This window comes from Podarcis vaucheri (assembly GCF_965113315.1).
Source record: "Podarcis vaucheri genome assembly, chromosome: 10".
NCBI lineage: Eukaryota > Metazoa > Chordata > Lepidosauria > Squamata > Lacertidae > Podarcis > Podarcis vaucheri.
Genome location: NC_138748.1, coordinates 25,776,332 through 25,788,346, shown reverse-complemented (window position 1 = coordinate 25,788,346; position 12,015 = coordinate 25,776,332). Strand labels below are relative to the sequence as shown.

Below are 12,015 nucleotides of genomic sequence, written 5' to 3'. Positions count from 1 at the left end.
GCCGCAACCCCAGAGTCGTCCACGACTGGACCTAACGGTTAGGGGTCCCTTTACCTAAGGCTCTATTATGATTTTGCTTCCCATAGAACTGCCTGCCTGCCATTGTCCCTTGATTGACAGGAAGCTCAGAATTTTATTGCACAGAGTCATTCTGGGAGTTGCGGATTGCCCCAGTCATTATGCCAGTGTGAACCATTTACTGGGCTCCTCTTGAAGACCAAAGACCCACTAGATTGATATTATTTGTCTCCTTTTAATAAATACTGATTGGGACCTGCTGGTTAAGACTGATGGGATGTCCAGCAACATCTAGAGGGTGCAACATTGGCTACCCTCGAGTCAGCAGTACACAGGGGATGGCGGTGGCCAGTGGCTATGCCATCTCTTTGCTGCGTTTATGATTCCCCAAATTTATACACAAGATATCCTTTTGATAAGCCATTGTATAGCGTTCCTTCATTCGGTCCCCCTACTCAGGGCTTCCATCTTGTCTAGACCTTTACCTGGAACAGCTGCAGTATACTTTGCTCAGTAAACTGGCCCAGTGAGATGTGGAAAAAACTAACCAGGGATCCTTGTGTTTTGTTTTAGACTGCCTATACAATACCGATCTTGGCCTTTGCGTTTGTGTGCCACCCTGAAGTGCTACCCATCTACAGTGAACTGAAAAAGTAAGATTGCTTCTCATCAATATACTCTACTTAAAATAGGCTCATTATTGAAACCTTCCCCCCTCCTTTTCTAATTTTAGTTAAAAATATATTAATTGATTTCCTACTAATGAATTATTTTCCCCTATTAATTTTCCTCGTATATTTATTGCTTTTGCTATTATCTTTATATTTTTATAGCTTTTAGTTCAGGGATGGAGAACCCCTGGCCCAAGGGCCAAATAAATTCTGCCAGGGGCTTGTCCCCCCCCCCATCATGTCACTAAGACATTTGGTGGTGGTGGTTGGTGTGTGGACTACAACTCCCATCATCCTGACCTTTGGCCACGCTGGCTGGAGCTGATGGGAGATGGAGTCCCACAGTTCCCCACTCCTTCAATAAGAGGAATTGCTATAAAGGGAATACTTGAGCTGGTTAGTCTTTTCAAGAAAGTAATGGCTTCTTCATTCATTACATGTATTTTTAATTTAATTAATTTTTTTTCATTTTCCCATTCAGCCGATCACGAAAACGTATGCAAAGCGTTGCCAATGTCTCCATCACTGGGATGCTCGCCATGTACCTCCTTGCTGCTCTGTTTGGCTACCTGACTTTCTATGGTGAGTCAAAACTCTCTCAGTAATTGAGATGGGCATCATTGCGGGCCAGAGTTCCTGCACATGAGCTGAGATCCGACACTGGAAATCCCAGGGACTGTTTCCCAGGCAGCAAAGGAAGCCTCTGACTCCACCCACTTTTGCCTAATCAGCGAATCACGAGTGGGCATGGGCCACTAGGGAGCAGGGTCAGCCCGCCCCTCCAGTATGACACATAGGCCCGTGGCTTCTCCTGCAGCTTTAGAGCAAGTTAGGCAACAAAAACAACTGCTAGTGATTAACACGGTTAAGTGTTATTTCTGTTCTGGGCTTCCCAAAGCTAAATAATTGTCTGGTCTGTTAATTATTACTTCTCAAATTGCAATCACGTGTGTCCATATATGTGTCTGGCCCTGAGGGGACATGAGATTGCCTGAGAAAGCTGACTTTCTTCATTTCCTTTTTGCAGGCGAAGTGGAAGATGAGCTTCTTCATACCTACACCAAAGTGTACACTTTTGACACCCTGCTTTTGATGGTTCGCCTCGCTGTACTTGTGGCTGTGACCCTGACTGTGCCCATAGTCCTCTTCCCTGTAAGTCAAGAGACTGTTATTAAATGATCTTTGAGCAGCCCATACCTTTTACAGACTGGATATTGAACTGTTGCCATGTAGCTGCTTTTCCATGTTATGGGGGATCTTTTGATCAGACCAGTCACGACCCTGGTTGAGTTTTTCGGGGGGGAAATGAAACTCAAAGTTGTTGACACTATTTTCTGGGAAATTCCAGACGTATGGCAACCCTATTTCTAGTCTAGACTTGTGATTTAACCCTGTTGCCCCATAAACATAACATGTTATGAAAGTAATACCCATCTGTCAAAGCCACTAAAATCAAGTGTTAATAATTATTCACAAACTGGGAGAGATACACAAAAAACCACCCCAATTACATCAAGAAGAAATACACCCGGTGTTTGTTTTTCCTTTTTACGCGGATTTAACCACTTTACACTTATCCACATGAACCTATTTTTGAAAGAGCTTATAAGAGAATTTGAGGCGTCCTCAACTGCCTGGTAGTAGCAGTTCCTATCTCTTTTTAAGCATTTAAGGGGAAATGGCAGAGGTGCAAGGAAAAGCCTCAGTGCCCCTTTTGCTGTAGCTGTTGGTGACTTTGGGCCATGTATTTGTTGCTGTTCCTGTTCCCAAAGTAATAAGCGCACATGTGCTTTCTCCAGGGAGGTGACTAAGTATGAAAGCAGAGGCACATTCAAGTCAGCTTGAATTGTTGACAGATCCCCAACAACGTGTGTTAGAGCCTCTCAGCTTGCACACTACAACAGCTATCAGCTCCCCTGAGTTTCTCAAGTTACAGTTACACAATGTCCTTAAAGGAATATCGCACTGCAAGATTGAAGGCTTCGTTTTGTCTCATGCTCATAGGGTCCAGATAAGCTATGTAATCTCCCTCTACCCTCCGCCCCAAATTCAGAGAGTAATAATATATTTCCCCATGGATCCAAATGGCATAATGCCTCTGTAAGCCTTACATTGTGAAGGTCATTCTGAAGTGCCAGAATCACTCCAAAAAAAGGTCCAGTTAGTGTGGAGAAGTGGGAGGTGTAACAAGATGTGGTGGGGGATTTAGTCTTCCAGACACCCATTCATCCCTCTTCCAGAACACCATCCCATTCTCTTCTTTGGTTTTCCCTTCTCCACTAGATATATTCAGATTTTCTGTAACTCCAGAGCACTTTGATTCTCACTGGGCTATTCTGCTTTGGGTGTATGTGGGATTTACCCTCCCCCCTTTTTTTTTAGAATCCCCCCTAAAAGTTTCTTAACTCCTTCAAACCTTGAAGTTCCCCTGAGCAGAATACTACCTTCCTCCTGTACTTGGGTGGTGCATTTTTGGCTATTTAAGAGTTTGCTTACTCCCAAATATTGGTACTAGAGAGAATGTTTATGGACAGGGTCAGATTAAGACCTCTAGAGGCCCCAGACACTGAAAAGATTACGGTGCCTTCCCCCATGTCATTCAAAATAAAAAACAAGCCTAAACCATAAAACATGGTTTTGTTCTTCCAAAATGTCACAAAACTTACAGGTATGCTGAAATAGCAGCTTATCGCTATGTTTTCTGGTTGCAAAATTCTGGAGAAGTTCCTCAGCGAAGCATGTCTGCTTCCCTACACAACAGGGAAAGTGAATCGAGTTTGTCCTGACACATTGTTGTTCTCTGAGGGCCTTTTTTAGGTGGCATAAATAATATAAAGAGACAGAAAAATGGGGGAAGTATGTGTAGCAGAGGACAAGGAAGTCTAACAAACTTCTGATTTTTCCGATGATGGCTACTTTTGAAATATCAAGTGTCAAATTCTTTTTTTAAAAAACAAAAACATTTTTGGATGCTTTCCTGGTAATTGGGTAATCCAGCATGGCTCTGAATTGACCCTGATCTGCTAGCCGTTTGTGCTGTCCTGTTGCACTTAGAGATTTTTGCTTCTTCAGCTATGCGAAGGACTTGGAGTGTAACCCTATCCGCAGTTGCCAAGTAGAGCTGCCTTGACCTTTTACCTAGTTATTATCTCTGCAAGTACAAAAGCTGTAGGAAAGCTGTTCAGGTTTGGGAAGTTTGCAAGGTCAGGGCCAAACAAAACTGACATATCTCTGTCATTTATAGATTGAATGATCAAGTGTACAAGTACTTACATTGCGCTGAAAGCAAAGGCATCTGCTTTTTTTTATAACCTACAATAATTTTGAGAATGAGGAAAAAATCCCCCATGTACTTAACCATTACTGAGCTGAGAGGTTCAAAGGACTTTTGCACGTTGAATTTCTTTTTTACTAAAAAAAAAATAAGAAAGTCAGCGTGTGCTATTTTCTTCTAGTAGCAGAAACATCTTTTCCTCAAAGTATTTATCTCCCATTTACATACTTTTTATCAGTATTTTGAATTCTGCTGCAAAGTACACACATTAGTCATAAAACTATTAGCATTGTTTGTTTGTTTTATTTATGAAAAAGATTTATATACTGCTGTAGCATCATAAATATCACAGTGGTTTACCACAATATAAAAAGACAAAACCAAACAATACAATTGTGAAAAGTTAAAAACCAGTTAAAAGCAAAAAGAACTTAAAAATAAACATCGATAGACCATTGTGGGAGATGTACTCTTAACTGCCTGTGTAAGCCTGGTGGAATAGAAACATTTTCAGCACTAAAAGGGAATGCTTATAAAGATGAAGAGAAATACAGGGTGTCTTTTTCTTTTTCTTTTTTGCTGCAAAATTACCCAGCATCAGTTCTAAATTTAAGATGATAAAATATGCTGGTTAACATTTCCTTTTCTTTTTTCTTTAACAGATTCGTACTTCGGTTACTGCACTCTTGTTTCCCGGAAGGCCTTTCAGTTGGATAAGACACTTTTTGATTGCTGCAGCAATCCTCGCCTTCAACAACGTCTTAGTTATTTTTGTCCCTAGCATTAGAGACATCTTTGGATTCATAGGTATGCTTTGGAACAAAATCCTTACTTATCTTACTATGCCTCCAGGGGAAGCAAATCATATTTGTCGAAACACCTGTACTGTAGAATTCAGTGCAGTAGGAGCAAAGATGGCCATACCATTGGGCAGAGTGGGGCAGCTGCCTCAGGCCACGCAGACCCTGGGTTTGGGGGGTGGGGTCAATGCTGACAACCTCCAGGCTGTTCCTTCTCAGTGCTTAGGCCATTCCCCTCAGTTGAAAGCGCTGTGTGTGCCTTCTTTACAATCCCATAACTAACACACACACCAAAATCAGGCTGTTGGCAACCAATAAAACGCTCCTTTTTGGAGGGTGAACACCACGCTCTGAAATCAGTTACAAGGTCTGATATGACAGATTTCAGGAAACCAGACCTTTTAAACAAGACCTTTCACTTCAGGCATGTCTTTTAGAACTAAAGCTTGCCTTCCGAGCGTACCTGGAGGTGAGTCATATTGAACTTAAAGGTAAAGGTGAGATGAGCGCTGCAACGTCATAATTGCCTTTGACTGGACTAACCATCCAGGGGTCATTTACCTTACCTACCATATTGAACTTATGCCTACGTCTTAATAGACAGGCCTAGGATCGAACTATTATATATAGTTTAACGCTGCAGTTTTGTACACACTTACCTGTCAGTAGGTCCCAGTAAACTCAGGCCCCATCTGCACTATATATTTAAAGCAGTTGTTGTTGGCCTCTGCCTTTCTGGCCAGCATCTAAAGATATGCAATGAAGGTGCCAGGTGAGCTTCCCTGAAGAGAGCATTCCAGGGAGCTACCACAGAAAAGACTCGTTCTTGTACTGCCATCCACTGGGCCTCTCATAGAGGTGGCCCATGAAGAAGGACCTCAGTTGATGATCACAAGGTCTGGGTCAGTTCATATGGAGAGAGGTGGTCCTCTAAGGCTGCTGTCTAAACATTAACCCTTTGTGTCTTCTGCTTCAGGTGCCTCTGCTGCCACAATGCTGATCTTTATTCTTCCTGCTGCTTTTTATCTCCGGATTGTCAAGAAGGAACCTTTCAGGTCCCCTCAGAAGATCGGGGTAAGTAGACTGGAAGCAATCAGTTCAGCATTGCCAAATCATAAACCCTTTCCCCCACTAATATGGGATTTTCTTTTCTTTTTCCTTCTCAATTACAGGCTCTGGTTTTCCTGATTGTTGGCGTCATCTTTATGATTGGAAGCATGACACTCATTGTCCTGGACTGGATTTACAACTCTCCAGGTTCCAATCAGCATTAATCTGGAAGAAAAATAGAAAATATTTGTTTTTTCTTTCGTGTTGGAAATGGTTGAATGCTATCATCCAAAACAAGAGGGAAAAAGACTTTTGACACATAGAAGGGGACATTGCTTCTAGTCAATAACTGCAAAATTCCAAAGACTTTTACTAGTAATGCCACTAGGAGGATCCTATGGAATATTCAAGTGCCCTTTAATAAGGGATTGTTATTTATGCATTAAAGCCTGTGCCAAACTCTTCTGGACCAGGATAGAATAAAAAATGTGTATATAGTCCTTGAAACAGACTGTTACTGCTATTGTTGTTTTGATAACCACAGTTTCTAGAATACGGAGACAATGTAGTAGCTCAGAAGTTACCCTAGTGCCTTGTCAAATTGTCTGTGGGTATGGTTTATTACGGAATATGTTGCACCCTATTTCAAGATAGAGGCTGGAATATTTGGGAGTCGTTCAAAAGCTAAGACCATCAACATCTCAAAACTGAGTGTGTGTATATATGTATGTATAGTGTGTATGCATGTACATAGACACAGAAGGGAAGAGAAAATAAAAGCAACAATTGTGTTGAATGGTTGTTCATAAAGTTAACAAGTACGGTCAAGTTGTGAGCACCAACCCTTTGTAAGTATTTTACTTATCAAGCAATAAATTATATGGACAGGTGATCACAGAAGTGTTCTGTGTTGAAGGTCACAAGCATGGTCAGTTCTTGGCCATCATAACTTTCAGCAATCTCCTTTTCCTGTTACAAAAACTGGCTGCCGTTGCTTTGGGTGGGGCGTAACTGTCCCATCTCTCTCAGCAAGTGGCAGTTACTGTCAATTGCAATCAACAACAACTAGCCACACCAATAAGATTGTGTCCTGCCCTAGGGGACCTTCAAATCTTCTCCAATTGGCAGTGATGCCGCCATTGTGAGCATTATATGAAGTCTCTATGCTCTTGTCAGGTATTCGTGGTGGCCACTGGAGGGTGAGTGGAACCCTTAATAAGATGACAACAATCTCATAGCAAGTGCATCTTATCTTTGACACTGTAGCACACTTACTTGTTAGAGGGAGGCTGGTTCTGGTAGGATCCCTGTGGTGAGCAAAATATTATGCCTATGCCAGCCGGAAACCTGATCCTGCAATTATAATTCTGTTTTGAAGACCTTCTAAGACAAGCTGGATCTCTGTTTGCATTTTGTCTGGGAGACATGAACAGGAGAGGACTACCACACTCAGGTCCTGTTTGTGGCTTCCCGGAGGCATCTAGTTGGCCTCTGTATAAACAGAATCCTAGACTAGATGGGTCTTTGGTCTGATCTACCAGAGCTCCGCTGAAGTTCTTAAGTCTTCCACTATAACTCAGATGAGTGTAAGGAGATCGCAAGGAACGTGAAAAGCACACTTACCAGTATTGTTAAATGCATTTTTGTTTGATAAATGGTCAGTGCAGGAAACAGTGATCATTGCTATATATGTACTATATAAATATTTATGTATATAATCTTATTCGCTATTGAATGTTGCTGTACGATACAATGTTTTGATTTTTATATATCTTATTTGTGTAGTTGTTTTCACAGTCACAACCTTTATACCATTTTGAAAGCAGGGGAGGGAGGCTTTTCCCCGGAGGGGCTCACTTTACATCTCAGTGTTTGGAATTTATCTATGGAAGTCCAAAAGATTACCCAAGTAGAAAAAGGCAGTCAAATGTTACCAAAATGGATTATTACAATAAACTTCAAGAATTCAGGGTTATGACCTGCTTTTGTCAATCTGTTGTTCAACATTTTATTTTTAGAACAGACCGACCACGCTTGCAATTTAGGATTCAACACTACTTGCTGGGAATGGGATTTGTTTCCCAGGTATACAGTGTTGCAAATTGTGACACTGCACTAAAGAGAAACATAAAACCCCCAGCTTGAACTGCTTTGCGAGTGCAAAAGCACATTATTAGGTGTACAGTGGACGCTCTGGTTGTGAACATGATCCGTGCAGGAGGCACGTTCGCAACCCGCAGCATTGGCAACCCGCAGCACCACGTCTGCGCATGTGCGGGTTGCGATTCGGCACTTCTGCGCATGCGCAAAGTGCAATTTAGTGTTTCTGCACATGCGCAGGTGCTGAAACCCAGAAGTAACCCATTCCAGTACTTCTGGGTTCGGCGCGGTGCGCAACCTGAAAACACGCAACCTAAAGCTAAAGTCTGTAACCCGAGGTATGACTGTATTTGGGTGGTAGACAATGAAGTTTTACTCAGAGTAGATCCACTGAATCAATGAAGTTAGGTTCATTTAATTTCAATGGGTTTCCATTCAATGGCTAAAACTTAGTTGAATACTGTCATCGATATGGCTGAGAAACCAAAAGATGGCTGTGGACTTTCCTCTCCATGAGCAGGATGGGAGGTTGGCAGGTCAAAACCTTCCTAGTGCAGCAGTGGGAAGCTCTATCAGAATTGCTTTTCTATTAATGGTGCTCTGTGGGTAGTAGAGCTGGAAATGGGACATAGTGGGGTAGATGAAAGACTCCTTGGATCTGCAGGATCCAAAGGCCACTCATTCTCCCAACCCCTTCCCATCCCCAAAAGTGGAAAAAAACACACCCCAAAAACCTACACCATTCAATGGAGGTAGAGACACACAATAAGTGCCCTAAAATACTGCGGAAAGCAAATCTGCGAATCACAAGTGGGGAGGAGTGCCGTCACTCTGCTTGCTGGCTTTCTACATTATGGGCTCTACTTTTTAGTTTTCCTAAGTTAAAGACAGGTGTTGGGGCTACAACTGCCATCAACCTTCTCCATTGGCTATGGTGCCTGTGGCTGATGGGAGCTGAGAGTCCACTTCAAATTGTTCTTAATAATAATAATAATACATTTTTATTTGTATCCTGCCCTCCCCAGCCAAAGCCGGGCTCAGACAGCAAGTAAAAATAGCATAGTGTACATAAAATCACACAATTAAAAGACATTCTAAAATCAATTCAGAATCAAATTAATGGCAACCATTGGGCTAGAGTTCTATGAGGATTACAGAAGGAGAGAGGGGGTCAGACTGTCAAAGGCCTGGTGGAACAGCTCCATCTTGCAGGCCCTGTGGAAAGATGTCAAGTCCCACAGGGCCCTAGACTTTTGTGACAGAGCGTTCCACCAGATCGGGGCCCCGGCCGGAAAAGCCCTGAGAGTCACGGGGACTGTTCACAGTACAGTTTCCACTGGATCATATGACTAGCTTTTGAATCGAAGTGTGCAGCCTTTTCCATGCCCTGTTCCTTCGTTCCCATAGATTTACACTCCTTTTTCACAACCGTAGTTCATTACTTGCAGTCAGACATCAGCCTCACCATCTTGCAACTTCTTACTGTGAGCCATGGAATAATTCTCGATTGGCAATTCACAGAAATGGATTCTAGTCCAATATGTGCCTACACAAACAATATACACACCAGGGTCCTACACAGCTTGCTACAAACCAGTTCAGTTAGTCAATAACTACATGGTGATGAAATATTGTGGAAACTTGTGAAACACACTGTAGAAATAAGTTTTGAAATGTACGCAGATATTGGCCTTTTAAAACCATCCTGTCCACTCATTCTCTTGGCTGATCACATCAGACAAGCACTGAGGGGGGAAGGCAGACAGAAAGGAGTTTTATTCTGGCAGGCACACTATTCCCCTCACCCCAGAGACATATTTAACCCTGAATTTGAACACCTAGAAATACTTTTGTGGGGGACAATGTGTGGATGGGATTGATTTTAGGACCAAGTGTGGGTTAAGGTGGTACAAGAGCAATTTAAAAACATGGTGTGGATGTGTGCCGTTAATAAACGAAACCTTCGTTAAATTAACCATATGGACAATGGCCTCTCCACAAACTGATAAAATAGGCAAGAAAACACAACAGAAATTAGGCAGCAGCACGCACACACAGACAAATTTACCCAGGGTGTATATCCCAAAATGTACACTTGGAATGTAATGTATTATTTCTCCTTATTGTGAAGGGCATCCAGGTCAATAATGCAAGGGACAAAATTACACCTGTGTATATTTCAATAAGGGAACTATAAGGTGGCGTTGTGGGTTAAACCGCAGAGCCTAGGACTTGCAGATCAGAAGGTCGGCAGTTCGAATCCCCACAATGGGGTGAGCTCCCGTTGCTCGGTCCCTGCTCCTGCCAACCTAGCAGTTCAAAAGCATGTCAAAGTGCAAGTAGATAAATAGGTACCGCTCCAGCGGGAAGGTAAACGGCATTTCCGTGTGCTGCTCTGGTTCGCCAGAAGCAGCTTAGTCATGCTGGCCACATGACCCAGAAGCTGTACGCCGGCTTCCTCGGCCAATAAAGCGAGATGAGCAACCCCAGACTTGGCCACGAGTGTACCTAATGGTCAGGGGTCCCTTTACCTCCCTTTACCTTATATTTCGATATGCGAATAATATGGTGTAGATATTCTTGAAATTCAGAACTGAGGTCAGCTAAATTTACACGTCTGCAGCCATTTCATATGTTCATCTGCACATAGCTAACAGGGTATTATGAAATGTCTTCCATGTATGAAAATGCTACTATATTCAGCAGTCCCCCTTCTGTTTCCTGTAGTAACCTGCTGAAAGTTATAGATTATCAGTTCAGCTGTAGCAATGCTGCCCTCCTCTGGAAGTCATTGATCATTTCTGAGGAAATGTCTAAAAACATTTGTCTTCCATTCTACTTAAGAACTGATATATGCTGCTCCACACTTTGTAATTATTTTATTAAGCATATTAGCCGACCCTTATAAAAACTATTAATTTAAAAAGTATTTTAGCTAATTAGTCAGTGTATGAACAAACACTCCTTTTTATTTTACTATTTATCTCTAGAAGCTCCTCACAAATTCAGACTAGAGGTGCTTTGGTCAGGAAGAAGCTTACAACTATCTTTGACTACATCCACAGTTCCACACCATACATTTAAAGCATTAATATACCACTTTAATGGTCATGGCTTCCCCCACAGGTTTCAACTATTCATAAATGTTCACTTTTCACACGTCTCATTCACACAGCATTTCACATTGACCACATTCAATGCCTCCAATTCACTCACACAAATATATATCAGCTGACATCCATGAAGAACACCAGAGGGCATATTCATTCATCATTTACTCTCCATTCATAGTCAAAATAAAAAAATTCCTTCCAGTAGCACCTTAAAGACCAACTAAGTTAGTTCTTGGTATGAGCTTTCGTGTGCATGCACACTTCTTCAGATACACATTCATACACATTCATACTCTGTCTTGAATTCACAAATATCCACCAGCTTCTTTCAACCAGCAGCAGCCTTCAAGCTACAATCCCACTCACCAAGTGGCCTGGCCAGGGCGAAGGCCTCTTTTATATACCTGCTGGGATTGGCAAGGCATCTGACCCTCGCCTGAATCTCATAACTCTCCTGACAGGTGATTTGGTCTGCAGCCACAGTGTAGAAATAAAGGATGAGATTGCCCACCAGATACCAGGCACTCTACTATTCAAATTAGGTCCCGGTGTTTTTGTTACAAACCCCTTCTCAGTTAACTAATTGATTTTAATCCAGAATTTAAATTCTCAAAACTTTCTTATTTGTTAATTTGAGCAAGTAAACCACTGCTCTCACTTCATTACAAATAGTATTTCAGATAAACCTTGCCCAGCCATTGAGATAATCTGCTGGAGTTTTCCTCAGTGTTCCTCCACTATATGAAATAAGGCTGCTGGTGACTGGAGACGAGGCCTTCTTAGTGGTGGCACCCAACTCTAGTATTCCCTTCTGATAGAGATTTGATTGGTATTGTCTTTAGGTGGCACCCAACTAAGTCATACCAATGAAGCAATGAAATCAATGGACTTGACTAAATAATGGGTCTACTTGGAGTATTAGCTAGTTCAGGGATGGGGAATTCAGTCTTCCAGAGGCATTTCTATCTGACTCTTAAGACTTGCCCTAT

General features: G+C 42.1%; 1 protein-coding gene across 4 annotated transcripts in view; it reads left to right on the top strand.

Moving 5' to 3' along the window:
- The window catches only part of SLC38A4 (solute carrier family 38 member 4), a 34,602-nt gene extending 26,814 nt beyond the window's left edge, over positions 1-7,788 (top strand). For all 4 annotated transcript variants that reach the window (XM_082238628.1, XM_082238629.1, XM_082238627.1 and 1 more), the window contains exons 11-16: positions 592-671; positions 1,171-1,271; positions 1,717-1,841; positions 4,626-4,770; positions 5,740-5,837; positions 5,936-7,788. In XM_082238628.1, coding sequence (XP_082094754.1) covers positions 592-671; positions 1,171-1,271; positions 1,717-1,841; positions 4,626-4,770; positions 5,740-5,837; positions 5,936-6,037 — 651 coding nt within the window. In that variant the 3' untranslated portion in view covers positions 6,038-7,788. The remainder of the gene's footprint in view (positions 1-591; positions 672-1,170; positions 1,272-1,716; positions 1,842-4,625; positions 4,771-5,739; positions 5,838-5,935) is intronic.
- The last annotated feature ends 4,227 nt before the right edge of the window (positions 7,789-12,015 follow it).